This window comes from Barbatula barbatula, assembly GCF_947034865.1.
Source record: "Barbatula barbatula genome assembly, chromosome: 3".
In the NCBI taxonomy this organism is placed as follows: domain Eukaryota; kingdom Metazoa; phylum Chordata; class Actinopteri; order Cypriniformes; family Nemacheilidae; genus Barbatula; species Barbatula barbatula.
This window is the reverse complement of record NC_136764.1, coordinates 2,886,520-2,902,912: the sequence shown is the minus strand read 5'-3', so window position 1 is coordinate 2,902,912 and position 16,393 is coordinate 2,886,520. Positions and strand designations below refer to the sequence as shown.

The 16,393-nt window shown below is 41.7% G+C and overlaps 3 protein-coding genes across 8 annotated transcripts in view; 1 reads left to right on the top strand and 2 right to left on the bottom strand.

The window, feature by feature from the left end:
* The window catches only part of LOC306891693 (NLR family CARD domain-containing protein 3-like), a 32,888-nt gene extending 30,916 nt beyond the window's left edge, over positions 1 to 1,972 (bottom strand). Inside the window, exons 1-3 of one of the 2 annotated variants that reach the window (XM_079452166.1) lie at positions 1,588 to 1,940; positions 707 to 737; positions 44 to 154 (exon numbers count right to left, since the gene is read on the bottom strand). In XM_079452166.1, the coding sequence (XP_079308292.1) occupies positions 44 to 154; positions 707 to 732 (137 nt within the window). In that variant the 5' untranslated portion in view covers positions 733 to 737; positions 1,588 to 1,940. Of the gene's footprint in view, positions 1 to 43; positions 155 to 706 lie in introns of both variants that reach the window. The other variant, XM_079452165.1, reaches the window with a different exon arrangement.
* Positions 1 to 16,393, bottom strand: part of LOC306891677 (NLR family CARD domain-containing protein 3-like) — a 269,541-nt gene that overhangs the window by 60,805 nt on the left and 192,343 nt on the right. The window lies entirely within an intron of this gene.
* LOC306891731 (uncharacterized protein) lies at positions 10,079 to 12,960 on the top strand. 5 transcript variants are annotated; one of them, XM_079452232.1, is made up of 4 exons: positions 10,079 to 10,292; positions 11,610 to 11,855; positions 11,932 to 11,991; positions 12,096 to 12,960. In XM_079452232.1, exons 2-4 carry the CDS (start codon positions 11,654 to 11,656, stop codon positions 12,404 to 12,406), a joined length of 573 nt encoding a protein of 190 aa, XP_079308358.1. In that variant the 5' UTR covers positions 10,079 to 10,292; positions 11,610 to 11,653; the 3' UTR covers positions 12,407 to 12,960. The 5 variants fall into 5 exon arrangements, with proteins under 5 accessions (XP_079308358.1, XP_079308355.1, XP_079308359.1 ...); XM_079452229.1 differs by having other exon boundaries at positions 10,101 to 10,292; positions 11,932 to 12,018; XM_079452233.1 differs by having other exon boundaries at positions 10,120 to 10,292; positions 11,651 to 11,855.

The following is a 16,393-nucleotide window of genomic DNA, read 5'->3' as shown; positions in this document are numbered from 1 at the left end:
TGATGAAGTGATTTACTCGTCTAAACCATCAGACTGTTCTCACCTCACATCTGGATCATCACAGTCTCCTGAACTGAAGTTAACTGGATCATCCATTGATGCTTCACTCTTCATGGACACACAGCTGGGTTTAGGAGATTCTCCACCAGTCAAACTAAAACAACATATATGTAATGAGTTTATGTAATGTATCAGTAATGTGATACATTTGTATAGTATATTAGAATAAATATAGGATATATGAACAACAATATTCAGAAAATAAAGTAAAAAGTAATTTCTGCTAAGATAAACTATTATAGTTCAACATATTTGTAAGTACAACTATATTGCATACATGAAATATATATTTTATGTATAAATTTAGCTAAATCTCGTACATCCCAGTTTGAAGCAAGAAAACTAAATCTGTCTGTAGTCCAACCTTTTAAAATCCCTTTGCAAGTGATACAGTAAGATTAAAATGTGATTCCTCCTCTGTGCTATAGTGAGATATGAACTTTGCTTATCTAAAGAGAATTTAATAATACAAACAATAAAGAAAACAAAAGAAACCCCTCCCCACACAAACTAATATTAATTTGAAATGAAAGTTGTTTTAAGTATAAACTCTGACAGCTATCAGACAAACCAAACACATGTAACACGTTTCTCAATTGCAGTTAAAAAGGACAAATTTGTATATTAAAATCTTTACTCATCTCACCTTTTAATCCTTCTGGAGAGATTCATTGATCCTGCAAATATAAACACTGTGTTAGACACTTCTTTAAACCAGTCATCCTCAGCTAAACTGCACATTTCATCTTTTAAACATTGAAGTGTCTCATATTATTGTTGATTGTGCTTTACATTTCTAACATGGACTGAAGGGGCGGAGCCAGATGTTGCAGACATTGGGGGCTTAACCCAATACTATGGGCTTGGTCCCCAATGAGAGGTTTTCCCCATTTATGGCGACTATATTACTATTTTCTAAGTGTTCTTTATATTTTGAAACCATAACATAGCAAATGTAGGCACTGTAATAATGACCGATTTAAAAAGCATGTTAACTTTCAGAAGATTCAGCATTTTAATTTGCACACATTTAATTTACCTCTATTTTTAACTAAAGGTCTTCCTCTGTTAAGTTACTGGAGTGGAGTAATACAGAGTTTAAATAGCGGACTGGATTTTGACTTCATTTTAGAAACCTAAAGAGATTTGTGGTCATCCGCCCCTGGACTTGATCTGTTGCCAGACAAATGGTGCAGGAAGAATCTTTCCACTTTCACTTAGACATTATATCGAGTATTTTCACAAGAGAATCGGCAAACAAGTCACATATGACTGTTTATAAACACGCTTCCAAATGACAAGAATAACATTTACATTTAGTCATTTTTCAGACGATTTTATCCAAAGCGACTTATGAAGAATTCAGGGAGCAATAATGAGCGATATGTCACACAGGAGCAATAGTTCAATACAAAAAACAACACAACAATAAACGCGATGTAAATAAAGTTAAACACTCGGATGGCAGTTAACACACAATTCTTTCTTAAATATAAAAAGCATCAGTCATCATATAAAACACGTCACCTCCCTTTCTCTGGTGCAGGCGAGATTAGTCCACGATCATAGCAGACAAGCGTAAGTCAGGCACAGAGGGCGCAGATGAGATCACCGGTTATCATGTTAAGAGTCCACCGATAGAGGGCCTCACATCCAGCACAGAGGATACACAGGGACCTGCTGTGTCGTCCTTCCACTGGCAGCATTAGCGTCTCCAGTCTCTTTATGATAAAGTGGTGGATTGCATCGGCGAGAGCTCCTAGTTCAAGGTCGTATCCCTAAACACATTCTTCTCATTGTAAAATGGCTTCAGTTTCACTTTCACCCGTTACGTGTAATGACGGATGAGGAGCCTTGAAAGAGCTCAAACATAATGTCACGCACGCACGCACGCACGCACGCACGCACGCACGCACGCACGCACGCACGCACGCACGCACGCACGCACGCACGCACGCACGCACGCACGCACGCACGCACGCACGCACGCACGCACGCACGCACGCACGCACGCACGCACGCACGCACGCACGCACGCACGCACGCACGCACGCACGCACGCACGCATTGGTGCACTTTCGCAGTGTTGTGTAGTGTTTCCTTTCGCTGCGGGTAATTGGCTTCTGAACTACAGTGGTAGTTTTACTGCTATTATAATAATACTTTTGTGAGACATATTTAGTTTGGTTAAGAAAACAAAGATGGTGTTTAATCTGGTGCCGGTCGCATAAACCGCTTAGAATAAACTGTTAAGGCAGTCATCTGTATCCGTGTCTGGCCCATTTGCAGATGAGCACACAATGTCTTCCAGATGTGAATGCAGACGTCTGTCAGGTGTAGTTTGCTTTCAGGGGACAATCGTTGCAAATTGGCAAAACAGTCGAAAGCCCAAGTGAAGGTTTTGTTTATTTATCAGCTTTTCTCGTCTCTTTTGTTTCCTGCATATTCCTTTCATTATTGTGAAGATGAAACCGCAGGAAAAGATGTATTTCACAGATCCAGTGAAACTCCTGCAGACTCGACTGGATCATATCGCACAGGTATCAGTCGTTTTATCAGACACTTATTACACGACTCGTTGGAACGCTTGGTTCTGATTGGCCAGTCTGGACATTTGCAGGTCTGTTATTCCCATATAACAACCTCTCAAAACTAATAACACACGGTCACCCGGATGCCCCGAATCATTTTGCTAGGTTTTTTTTGACAAATTAAATATGAATATATATATATATGTATAAAGCCCCCTTAGTTGTTATAAAATGCACTGTAACGCACTGCTTCATGGGGCTTATTCCATTTTCATAGCATATGTTTCATAAAATGAAGTAAATAAAGTGAAATTTAGGGTCTGCCGTTACAATTCGTGGTAACAATTCTCACCTATTGAAAGTTCAGATGTGTTTCAGGTTGCCGTTTTTCAGAAAAGGCAGAAGGAACGTGTCATAGCTTTCTATAGAAGCAAGTCTGCAGAGCTGGAGCGAAGGCTTAAAGATGTCAATGATCAGCTCTAAAGGTGCTCATTTCTTGTTGAATATCTGAAATATTAACTTTAACATAACTTTTAATTTGTATCTATTTGTGTTTTATTAAAGGCAAGTGTCTGAGCTGATAAGAGAGAATGAAGAGCTCAAGAAACCTCTCTCTCAAAGGAGGGTGAGAAATATCAGTTTACATTAGTTGTATTCGCTCTTGACTCATTCTTTAATGTTAATGTGTTTTGCCCCATTGTTACAGGCACACCGAACTCCAACCTCACTCAAGCACCACACGCAATCTCTCCGGAATACTAATCACCTGCACCTGAAGATCATCATCACCTCATCACCATCAGCATTTAAGCAACACACAAACACACAGTCACCGTCCGGTCTCGTTAATGCTACACAGACATCAAGGACTCTCTCTACCTACCTCTCCGCAGCAAGATTCTCCATCGTCTCCAGTGTTCCCCTTGTCTCCATCGTCTCTGTGTTCTCCGTCGTCTCCATCGTCTCGTCATCTTCAGACTCCAGTGTTTTCCTCCAGTTTAAGTATCTGTTAATAAATCCTCCATTTTGTATATCCTGATCTCCGTGTCTTGTATGTCCGTAACAGAAGACCGGACCGCTACAGACTAACGGCATGAGTGCTCCGGATCCATTCCAAGAACTGGTTGACATTCTCCGTCAGACACTCACCTCACCAGCACCAACGGGCACCACAAGCAGGACCACCGCTTCATTCTCGCCTCCGGTAAACGCCAGTCCCATGGCCAAACCGGCGCCCTTCTCTGGTTCGGCGGAGGATTGCAACGGGTTTTTGCTTCAATGCTCGCTGGTCCTGGAGATGCAGCCGCACCTTTTTCCCACGGAACGATCAAAGGTAGCCTTCATCATATCTCAACTGTCAGATAAAGCTCTTCGGTGGGCAGAACCTCTCTGGTCTCAAAACAGCCCGCTTACCCAATCTCTTTCCGAATTCCTCGCTCATTTTAAAGAAGTTTTCGGTAAACCTTCCTGGGATTCAGCCATAGGAGAACAGTTATATCATCTGAAACAAGGTACAAAGTCTATCACCGAATATGCTATCCAGTTTCGTACTTTAGCTGCTGCCAGTGGGTGGAATGAGCAATCTCTTCTGACCACATATCGTCAAGGATTGGATCCTCGGGTGCGGTTGCATCTCGCTGCATACGAGGATACCATCGGCCTGGAACGCTTCATTCAACTTTCAATACGCTTCGCCACTCGTATGCAGTCGTGTGAGGAAGAACACCAGGGCCAGCCATACTGCCTCCCGCCTCCTCGCCGACCAGAGAGTGTCAGTCCTCCAGAACCAGCCCACAAACCCATGCAAGTGGATAGTTCCCGATTGACCATGGCTGAGCGGCAGAGACGGCTGACTCAGTGTCTATGTTTATACTGTGGTACACCCGGGCATTACATTACCGAATGCCCCATTCGTCCTCCTCGTCCACTGGTGAGTGCCATCATTCCGTCTCTAAAGCAAATGAAACCACTCACTACCGCTGTATGTCTTACTGCGTCTGACGTGTCTATTACAGTCATCGCTCTCCTCGATTCAGGGTCAGCCGGGAACTTCATCTCGGGCTCCCTCTGCCACCAGCTCAAGCTCAAGACGACAGCAACACCGTCCATTTACCAAGTCCAATCCATAACTGGTAAACCTCTCAGCCGCCGTCAAGTACGAACATCTGTGGGTCCACTACTACTCCGAGTGGGTCTTCTGCATGAGGAGGAACAACATCTGCTGGTTCTGGAGGAATCTACTGCTGACATCGTTCTAGGGCGTCCGTGGTTGGAGCAGCATAACCCTGTCATTTGCTGGAGGACAGGGGAAATTCTGAAGTGGGGTGATAACTGTTTCCCGGATTGTTTCTCGACTCTTCCAGTTCCTGTCAGACCATATATTCATCCCATGACCCTGTGCTCCACGTCCATCGAAAGCCCGGTAGAGAAACTTTCCGTGGATATTCCCACCTGTTACGCCCCCTTCAGTGACGTCTTCTGTCCCACACGCGCATCCAAGCTGCCTCCACACCGGCCATGGGACTGTGCAATTGATCTGCTGCCAGGTGAGCCAGTGCCCCGTAGACGGATTTATCCACTATCACGTCCAGAAGAGAAGGCCATGGTGGAGTATATCAAAGAGGCATTGAATCAAGGTTACATACGTCCTTCTACTTCCCCTGCTGCTTCCAGTTTCTTCTTTGTTGCGAAAAAAGACGGAGGTTTGAGACCATGCATTGACTATCGAGCTCTCAATAAGATTACTGTGAAGTTCCGTTACCCCCTTCCTCTCGTACCTGCAGCTCTAGAGCATCTCCGTGGTGCCACGGTGTTTACGAAGTTGGACCTCCGCAGCGCATATAATCTGATCCGGATACGCGAGGGGGATGAATGGAAAACTGCCTTCGTGACACCTACGGGACACTACGAATACCTTGTGATGCCTTACGGATTGGCCAACGCCCCCTCAGTATTCCAAGACTTCATTCACGAAGTGCTTCGGGATTTTCTCCACAAGTCCGTCCTGGTATATATCGACGACATCCTCATCTACTCCCGGAATCTGGTGGATCATCGCCGTCACGTTGCGGAGGTCCTCCAACGCCTACGAAAGTTTCACCTCTTCCTTAAAGCGGAAAAATGCTCGTTCCATCAGCCCTCAGTGCAGTTCCTGGGTTACATCATCGACCACAGTGGCATTCGGATGGACGAGAGGAAGGTGGAAGCAATCAGATCTTGGCCCACTCCCTCCAATGTAAAACAACTCCAGAGATTCCTTGGTTTCGCGAACTTCTACCGAAGATTTATTCGAAACTACAGTTCCATCGCCAGTCCACTCACTCATCTGCTCCGGAAACAACCCAAGTCTCTACTCTGGTCCACAGAAGCCACCAAAGCATTCGAAACCCTCAAAACCACGTTCACCACAGCTCCCCTCCTTGTTCACCCAAATCCAGAGATCCCTTTCGTGGTCGAGGTCGATGCGTCAACCACCGGAGTAGGAGCAGTCCTATCACAGCAGCAGGGGAACCCTAGCCGACTCCACCCATGTGCCTTTTTTTCCCGTAAACTCAGCCCGGCGGAGATTAACTATGATATTGGAAATAGAGAACTTCTTGCCATCAAGCTGGCTCTCGAGGAATGGAGACATTGGCTGGAGGGTGCTAAACATCCCTTTCTTGTGCTAACCGACCATAAAAACCTGGGTTATCTACGTGAAGCTAAGCGTCTCAACCCACGCCAGGCACGATGGGCGCTATTCTTCACTCGCTTCCAGTTCACGATTTCATATCGTCCAGGATCCAAGAATATCAAGGCAGACGCATTATCTCGTATCTACAGTCCGGAGGAGAGAAGAGAAGATGATGAGCCTATAGTTCCTGAGAAAGTATTTGTAAACCCCATCGTCTGGTCTGAAGAGACTTTACCCTCCTCCAATGCCTCCACCCACACTCCGCCGGGCTGTCCCCCAGGAGTACAATATGTCACCCGTACTCACCGTAAGAATCTCATCCATTCTTCACATTCATCTTTGGGCACTGGCCACCCAGGGGTCAATGAAACCCTCTCGCTGCTGAAGGAGCGCTTCTGGTGGCCACACATGGCAGCCGACATCCGTAGATACGTGCAAGGTTGCAAGGAATGTGCCATTTCGAAAAGCCCTCGCCATCTCCCTTCCGGAAAACTGCATCCTCTGCCTGTTCCCAACAGACCTTGGTCACACCTAGGAGTTGACTTCATCACGAACCTCCCAGCATCCGAGGGTTACACCTGCATTTTTGTGGTAGTTGATCGCTTCTCAAAATCATGTCGCTTGATTCCCTTAAAGAATTTACCTACCGCCATGGAAACGGCGGAAATCATGTTCAACAATGTATTCCGCTACTTCGGAATACCTGAGGACGTCGTCTCGGATCGAGGTCCTCAATTCATCTCAAGAGTATGGAAAGCCTTTCTGAAACTCCTAGGTGTGACCGTCAGCCTGTCATCTGGATATCATCCCCAATCCAACGGACAGACAGAGAGGAAGATCCAGGAGATTGGGCGCTTCCTTCGCACATTCTGTCATGGCCACCAGAACTCCTGGAACCAGTTTCTTGGGTGGGCCGAGTACGCACAGAATTCCCTCCGTCAACCGTCTACTGGACTCACTCCATTCCAGTGCGTACTCGGTTATCAACCTCCACTGTTTCCCTGGTACGGAGAAACATCTGATGTACCAGCGGTCGATTACTGGTTCCGGGAGAGTGAGAGGGTCTGGGACTCAGCACACCAACAATTGCAACGTGCACTTCGCAGACGTAGGATGACAGCTGACCTTCGCCGTTCCGAAGCCCCATCATTCCAAGTAGGGCAGAAGGTCTGGCTGTCCACTCGGGACATCCGCCTACGTAAGCCCTGTAAGAAGCTGAGTCCCAGGTTCATTGGCCCGTTTCCCATCATCCAGCAGATCAATCCTGTCACCTACAAACTCCAACTTCCACCACACTACCGGATTCATCCCACATTCCACGTATCACTACTAAAACCTCACCACCCTTCTGTTTCTGTTTTCCCAGAATCCGATTCCACCCCGGAGCCCCCCCTTCCACTCATCTTGGAAGACGGAACAGCCTACCTGGTGAAGGATATCTTGGACTCCCGGCGACGCGGTGGTGTGCTCGAATACTTGGTAGATTGGGAAGGATACGGTCCTGAGGAACGCTCATGGGTGACTAGAAACGACATACTTGACCCCAATTTGCTTGAAGCCTTTCATGCAGCTCATCCGGATCGACCAGCACCCCGAGGTAGAGGTCGACCACCACGTCGTCGGGGTCCTCGGCCCTCAGGAGCAGGCCGTGGAGGGGGGGGTAATGTTACAGGCACACCGAACTCCAACCTCACTCAAGCACCACACGCAATCTCTCCGGAATACTAATCACCTGCACCTGAAGATCATCATCACCTCTTCACCATCAGCATTTAAGCAACACACAAACACACAGTCACCGTCCGGTCTCGTTAATGCTACACAGACATCAAGGACTCTCTCTACCTACCTCTCCGCAGCAAGATTCTCCATCGTCTCCAGTGTTCCCCTTGTCTCCATCGTCTCTGTGTTCTCCGTCGTCTCCATCGTCTCGTCATCTTCAGACTCCAGTGTTTTCCTCCAGTTTAAGTATCTGTTAATAAATCCTCCATTTTGTATATCCTGATCTCCGTGTCTTGTATGTCCGTAACACCCATACAGACATCTCCTGGGAGGTTTCAGATTAATGGGTAAACACAGATTATTGTCTATGATCATATGTGTGGCCATAATATTGTTACAGTATGTTATAACACACATTCACAGAATTCACGTCTTTCCATATATAGAGGTACTCCAAGGATGACTCTTCCAGTGGCTGTGACATCACCAGGTACTAACGCTTTATAATTTGAGAAATAAACTGCACTTATTAAACTAAAAGACTAAACTTTATGTGTTGTGTTTTTACTTTCCACAGTCACACCGCGCTCTAGAGCTGTCAGGTAGATTGTATTGTATTATCTTAACCATGTTTACTGGTAGACCTGCTCTCCCCCAAACATTGACCGCTTTTCCACCATCGTGCAGAACCGTTCCGTGTGTTGGATATTTTATTTATGTCTTAGACTCCCACAGGTTCATCCATCTCTATGTCGAGCATGAGTTCAATGCATGAACAGACTGTCAGTAAGTCAAGATTTTGTAACCCATTTCTTGCTATCATAAAGTAAACATTTATTAAGTTATTTATATTGCACGATCTCATGGTTTATGCTTATTATGTTCTCTTATTTTAAGGGACACCCAGTTCAGTTCACACCCCCGCAGGGTATCTTTTGATAAAATTATAAAAAATTCAGATGTTCAGATGTCTTAAAAAAGCTTCACGTTAAGCAATTCTACCTTTCATCTACAATTTTTAGGTAGATGTTCTTTACGTAGGTTTTGCTTTGGCAAGCACCAGCGGATCTGTACATGTGACGGTAACAGATGACCAGATACAACATCTTCACAATTACAGGAAAAGTGGAACATTTCTTGACTTCTGTTTTTGAAGAGGTGTCTGTCATCTGCGAGCATCCAGAAGATGTTTCTCCCGTTTATACATTTTGAGTTTTCTGAAACTGACGTGTTTCTTTCACTCCAGTTTATCACTTTCATCTCAAAGTTCCAACAGATCTAAAATTAAATGAGAAACGTCATTCGTTTAGCGATGTTTCATGTTCTTTAAAAGAAAAATACAATCATTCTCTGACCATTCCCCGCCAGTGTTTCTTAGATACAGAACAACGATACAAACATAGACAGAGTATTTAATGTTTATGGATCTGTATATGCTGTACTGTTGAAATGTGGGTAACCTGTTTGTTCCTCAGTATCTTCATGTTTCATTGCGCATGAATCTAAACTGAATCACTTTTCTCTTCAACCTCCTCTCAGCAATCTCCATTTCAACAATCTGTGTGTGTGTGTGTGTGTGTGTGTGTGTACTAGCACACAAAACTTGCTTTTACACCTTGTGTTGGTCTTGCTTTTGGATGAAGCGGCTCCTTCAATCCAAATTGTAATCAATATCAATGCAGGTAATAAAAACAACAAGACTAGCAGAGAGCGATCCTGTAAAACTGATGGTGCTGTCCCAGCATGCAATGCTCCATATCATAGCTTCACATTCTCTATTTACAATGTAAATGATATAGGCCTATTAAAACATATCAACTAAAATAAAGCAACAAAAAAAGAAAATAAAGCACAGCTGGTTTCTTCTTCTTTAAACATTGTCATCAATTACAAGAGGTCAGTTTTTCACTTCAGTACATTGCGATAAATCCATTTATTGGAGAAAAGTCAGAGATACAGAAGGACAGTTTGTGGACACAGAAGTGAATCTCTTGACATTTACAAACTGTGATTCGGGTCAGAGAACATAACGCTGTGGTACTATATACGTAATTTTACCATCTGCTTTGTATCATTCAGTGTTTCTCGTCTCATTCTTGTGGTGCCATGCACACAGTTGCTCTGCTTATCTTCAGACGTGTGCACGTTGTGCAAGCAGCACATCTTAAAAGTAAAGTCGGTTTGTTTAGATCATCATTTCACCACAAGCCTCTCACACTTAAAGCTAGAAGACTCTTTCCTTTTCCATTTTGTGTTTTTATGCATCTGACACTGGCGATCATCTGAGCTCAGCTCCATTAAACCAGGTATGTTTAGAAAGTTATTTCCAGCTGACAATAATGAAACGGTACCAAACAACACAAACATAAAACAACATAAAACCTGAAATATTTTAAAGTGAATGTTTGTTTATTCATTTGATCGATATTTCCATCACATCACATAATTAACAATTAACAATTAAGTCAGTCATGTAAGAAACTACCATCTTTGAATACTGAATGCTTTATAATGTGTTTACTGAAAGAAATGTAAATTGCATGAGACATTTACATGATAATATAATTGCGTAATATATCTGTTGACAGTAAATATCTGATCCGTGCAATTTTGTCAAAAGAGTATGCCAAGCTTTTAAATGGTTCACCGAATATCTGTATCTTGTGACTGTCTACCTTACTATGAGACGATATATTTTCAAATCAGACTAATGTCCAGCATTGCAGCATCAAACTGTTTCTCTGTTCCAGAAAAAATAACATTTATAATCTATAAGTGTCACGTTCAGGTTCTGTTTATTGTTCATATAGTCAATCGTTAGTTTCACCTGTGTCTGGTTTAGTTTTCCTGTATATTTAAATCTCATCATTCCCGGAGGACCGCGGCCCTCTTGTAGTCTTTGGGGACTAATCTTGCATACACTACACTATTATAATATAAATATTATGAAGGTTTAGGCTGCACTAGTCAGATCAACCGCAACCAGGAACACTTCCAATAACAACTGATGCATTTGTTGCTTCAAAGAGTGCAGAACAGTCCTCTACTCTCAGCCAGTCTCATTGTTCCAAGGGTACCAGAGCGGGCAGGACACAGTCCATACCCAGACCTGACAAAATCTGTGATGATAGAGCTGGACAAAGGACGTGACAACTACAAAATTTTAGCCGCTATTAGATTATTAATGATAATCTATTTAGCCTTGTTGTGCAAGCACTGTTGAGCTTGTGCAGAGGCTTCAGCTTTTGCCAGAGGGGAACTGGGATCCGCTGGTTAGGCCTGGTTTCCCTCTGAGGGTTTGTTTCTCCTCCAATGGAGTTTTGGGTTCCTCGCCACCGTAAGCATACTAGCATTGCACTGTTTGCCTGGCTGCTAGAATTTTATAGTTTTATTTCATTAACACTGCATAGAGGAATTTATTTTTACAATGTTTACTTGTACAGCTGCTTTGTAATAATGAACATTGTAAAAAGCGCTATATAAATAAAGCTGACTTGACTTAAATTGACAATTATTGTGTTGTGTTACTCTAAATTGTTAAATTAGTGAAATATACCAGTTTGTGGTTGTGTTTACGAAGATCAATGCAAAATAATCTAGCCAGAAGCATTGTTTGTTTTCAGGTTCTTGAAAGGTTTTCTGAAGTTTTTCCACTGTACACTAGCAGATGGCGGCGCTGTACCTCGGTGTTCTTCTGTTGATTCAGTGTGGACTGTTGAATGCAGCTGAACCTCAGAGTTCACAGAACCTGAACTGTCCTGCTCTTGCTGGAGTACCAGGAACACCTGGACACAATGGTGTGCCCGGAAGAGACGGTAGAGATGGAAAAGACGGGGCCATTGGGCCTAAAGGAGAGAAGGGAGAGCCAGGTTTGTGTGAGAGTTTAAGTGTGTTTTTCAGAGGGAGAGATAAAGATTCAGGCATTTGCTTGCTTTACTGTCACAGGAATGGATGTGCAAGGACCGCCAGGTAAAGCAGGACCACCTGGACCCCAAGGAGTACGAGGTCATTATGGTTTAATTGGTTTGCCAGGTATCAAACATCATAAATTGTGGTCCAGAATATCAGCCTATAAATCAATAAAGCATCTTGATAAAATGTATTTTCAGGTCATCCTGGAAGTGACACAATGTCCCTCAAATCTGAGATCCAGCAGCTAACTGCCAAAATGACCATGATGGAGAAGGCTTCAGGATTTAATACTTTTAGAAGGGTTGGGCAGAAATATTACACTTATGATGGCCTATTGGACAGTTTTGATCAGGGGATTAAGTTCTGCAAAGCAGCTTGTGGAACGATCGTTTTGCCAAAAGATGATGCTGAAATCCAAGGTTTGTTAAGATTATCTGTTGCCAGTGGTTTGAGTGGTAAGAAGGTGTTCATTGGAGTCACAGACAGAAAAAGAGAAGGGCAGTTTTAATGACCTTGATGGACAGCTCTTGACTTTTACCAAGTGGGGTTCAGGTCAGCCTGATGACTATAAAGGTGGACAAGACTGTGGTGCCCTCGTGGTGGATTATGGGGAATGGGATTATGTTGGTTGTAATGATTCACATCATGTCATATGTGAAATAAAAATCTGATAGAACGTGTCACAATCTTCTGCACTATTGACATGTGTATGTGTGGGACAGATGCCCATCCAACCACCAGGGGGAGCTCTCTCCAAAATACTAAAACCTTGCTATTCACTCAACATTTTATATATTTGTCTCATGTATACTGTATGTGGCCATGCTTTCCATTGTCATGGTATTGCCAGTTCACCTGTGTACCAAGCATTATATCATTATTCATTGCATGTCTTATGTGATGACAATAGTTTGGCTGTTCTTTTGGTTTATCCTTTACAATCATATATGTCTTGTTTGCTTGGTTGAACTGATCATTTGGATTGTAGACCTTCCCCGTATTTTGACCGTCCCTTTCTGGACTGTTGTTTAATAAACTTCTGCATATGGTTTTTTAACCTGCCTACATGTCCAGTCCTTTACACATAAATGATTAAATGTTGGATTATTTCCAAAAAGGGAGAAATGTTTCTTCATTGTTAGATATTGATATTCATATAGTGATTACGGTTGATTAAAACAGACACTTGTAAAATCATGCCTGAGGTATTTGTTCACATATTTATACTTTTCTCTTTAATTCATAAACTTATAATTTATTAAACCTGGCTCAGACCAGAAGACAATTTTGAGATTTGTCTCAAAAATGTAAAAAATCTATTAAATTATATTTATTTTCTAATAACTACCTTTTCTATTGATTAATGATAAAATGTTGTTACCTTTTATTATTCTTGAATAAATTAGTTTCTGTTTCATTTAAATGCAAATCTAATAACAACTTTAAAAACTCTAAATACCTGAAGTGATGTCATATACTGTAAATGTGATTTCATTGGTCGGCTGTAATGTTTATATTCTGATAACATGAACTCAAGACCCGTCCTGTCCACAACATTTGTATCTGACTTGATAATCCTGATTATATGACTTTAAACTGATTCTTTCAAACATTTTATTTGGTTTAAAAACTAAACAACAAACTTAAAGTTTAACAAGCTAAAGTATGTTGTTATTGTTTTATTATTTATTTACATTTATTATAGTGGAGAGAGAAACTATCTACACATTTTTCTGAAGTCACATCAAGACAACAAGAAGTGAAAAAGTCTATATTTCAACAATCATTTGTTAACTGTTTATGTTTGGAAACTGATAAACATTTTATAAACTGAAGCCAATTATCACTTTAATAATCAAACTAAATTAATAATCATAATAAAAAAATATATATATTGTATATCCCTCCCTCAAGTGTGGACACTTTAAATACTGCTTAAACAGAAACCTTGTTATTTCCACAGTGAGCAGAAGATGGTGATGTTAAAGTCCTGCTGTCTCTGTGCTGCTCCAGCTGCAGTTGTGGCCGCATGTATGAGCTGCGACAGAGAAGAGTTGTGCAGCTTTCCTGCAGCTCAGTGGGAAGAGTTTGGTGGTAACAACATCAAGGTCTTGGGCTCGATCCAGAGGATTGCACTTAGAGACAAATGTATAGGATCATGCAAATGTAAGTCACTTTGGTTAAAAGCGTTTGCCAAATGCATTAATGTAAATGTTTATCCTGGAGTCCCCAGTATACCGGGACACAATGGCTCCCCTGCAGAGATGGTAAAGATGGGGCTGCTGGTCAAAAAGGTCAGAAAGGAGACACAGGTTTGTTTGTCTAGTTTATATTTGATTTGTGTGTATTACTGTCCATTGTGACATATAGCTGTACATACAGTATTACATATCAGTCATATGAGAATGATGTTGATGAGACATTAAATGGTTTAACAACGTTGTATTTTGGTAACAATTAGGTAATGTTGCAGTAAAACCTTTTAAAAACCTTTTAAAAACAACACCCCATATTAAAAAATATGCAACTCAATAAAATGTTTTGAAACTTAAAAAAAGAACAAAGTGCTTTATGATTTTTATAATAGTGTAAAACATAAATATTATGTGTGTTTGCAATAAAAAAAAATTCAGACCAAACGGTAACTTTTGTGACACGTTTTATTTAGGTGTTAAAATTGTTGAACTTTGTTACACTGTTGTTGCAGTTAGCGTTGTGTTCGGGAAACAAATAAACGACAGATAGATCATCTTTAGCCGCTCTTGGCATTTTTATTTTTCGTTGCTGACACATCAGTCTCACGGTCAGACAGCCATCAGTAAGAATACCGTAAAACAACTTGAACAAACATAATAACTCAAACGCGTCGTCTGTGGCTTAAACTTTAGTGCCCCCTTGTGGCATACACACAGTACAGCATTACATAAATATACAACTGAGGACATAATGAACATATTTTAACAAAAATGATTTTATATTTATTAAAGAATCAATATTATATTAACACATCATATGAACGCTTACAGATAGTAAATACACTTACAGGTTTATATTTCTCAAAGCAAAGTTTGTTCACGATCTAAATCTCAACACTGCGCAAACTTCAATACTGAAAATGGCCACAAGATGGCGCACATACACATGACAATCTGAACACATGAAACTAAAGGTTGTCGGTGTTTTAAAACGAGGCTCAATATTATGCAGTGGCGGCCGGCCAATAGAGGGCGCTAGGGCGCCGCCCCCCTTAAGCCACAAAAAAAAAAATTAAAACAATTAAAACAAAAATAGTAATAATAATGAGAAAAACATCAGTATGTCAATATTTGTGTGTTTTAAATATGGAATGCACCCAGTAATACATGTAAAATATGATACAAAATCATATTTGCAACCTTTCCTCTGCCTGTCTGACCGCTTCATCAGCTCTGGGGCGATAGAGAAAGCGCCCCAAGGAGGCGGGTCTATGTAGCAGTTAAGCCAATTGCTAATTTAAGATATGAATGTATGACATAAAATTTAGCCAATCTGCGTTCTTAAATAGAATCCAAGAAGGGCGATCATTTTATCGCCCCAAGCCCTGATAAAATAAGGACTGGGCTCTAGGGGCGCCATTTTTACTAAACGACAATGGCGAGCGCGGACGTTACTCCTCCAAGACCCAACCCTAACTCGGTGAAATCTCTCCTCCAAGATCCGTTTGAGAGGAGAACTTTGTCGGAGAAAGTTCGGGTGAAAGAGCTGGGCCCAGATCAACCTGACCTCTCAATCAAACAGCAGGCTAGCGAAAAAGGGAAGCAGTATATGCGCGGCTTCTCCCGTAGCTTCACACACACACACACACACACACGTTTCTTTGTATATAGTTGACCTTAGCATAAAAATCATTCAGTTATATATGGTACTCTAAAAAATGTTAATAGTGTGTTTGCTAATATTACTGTATATATGTTTTGTATCAATTAATTGTTGCAGTTCTGGAGCACATTAACAATTAGTTACATTTAGTTTGATCATAAAATACTTTATGCTATTCTTCCAGTCAAAGGTTTGAGTTCAGCCACTTGATATCCATTTCTATATTATACATCCTTTATACAGTGTAAGAATTCCTATAAACTTTATAATAATTTAATGTTATTGTCCACTTTCCACTCTGTTCTGACAGCATGCATATTGTGTTGCCTATTTACTACCAATGGCACCAACAGCCTTTCCAAAAGATGTTACTTATATGTAGAAATAGTCAATTGTTTACAAGTTCAGTTTAAATGCAAATAAAAGGCTTGTGTTTGTGCATCATGATGTTTATGTTTTTGTGTACGAATGCCTCAACTTTTTAATATTGGCATTAAATAATTACTGACTATTTCACTGAGCACTGCTGTTCTGCAGTTTGTGTTAAATTTTATTGCGATGGTTACGGAAACAAAAAAGTATGGCACAGCCCCACCGAGAATATTTTTCACCAGCCGCCACTGATATTATGCATGTG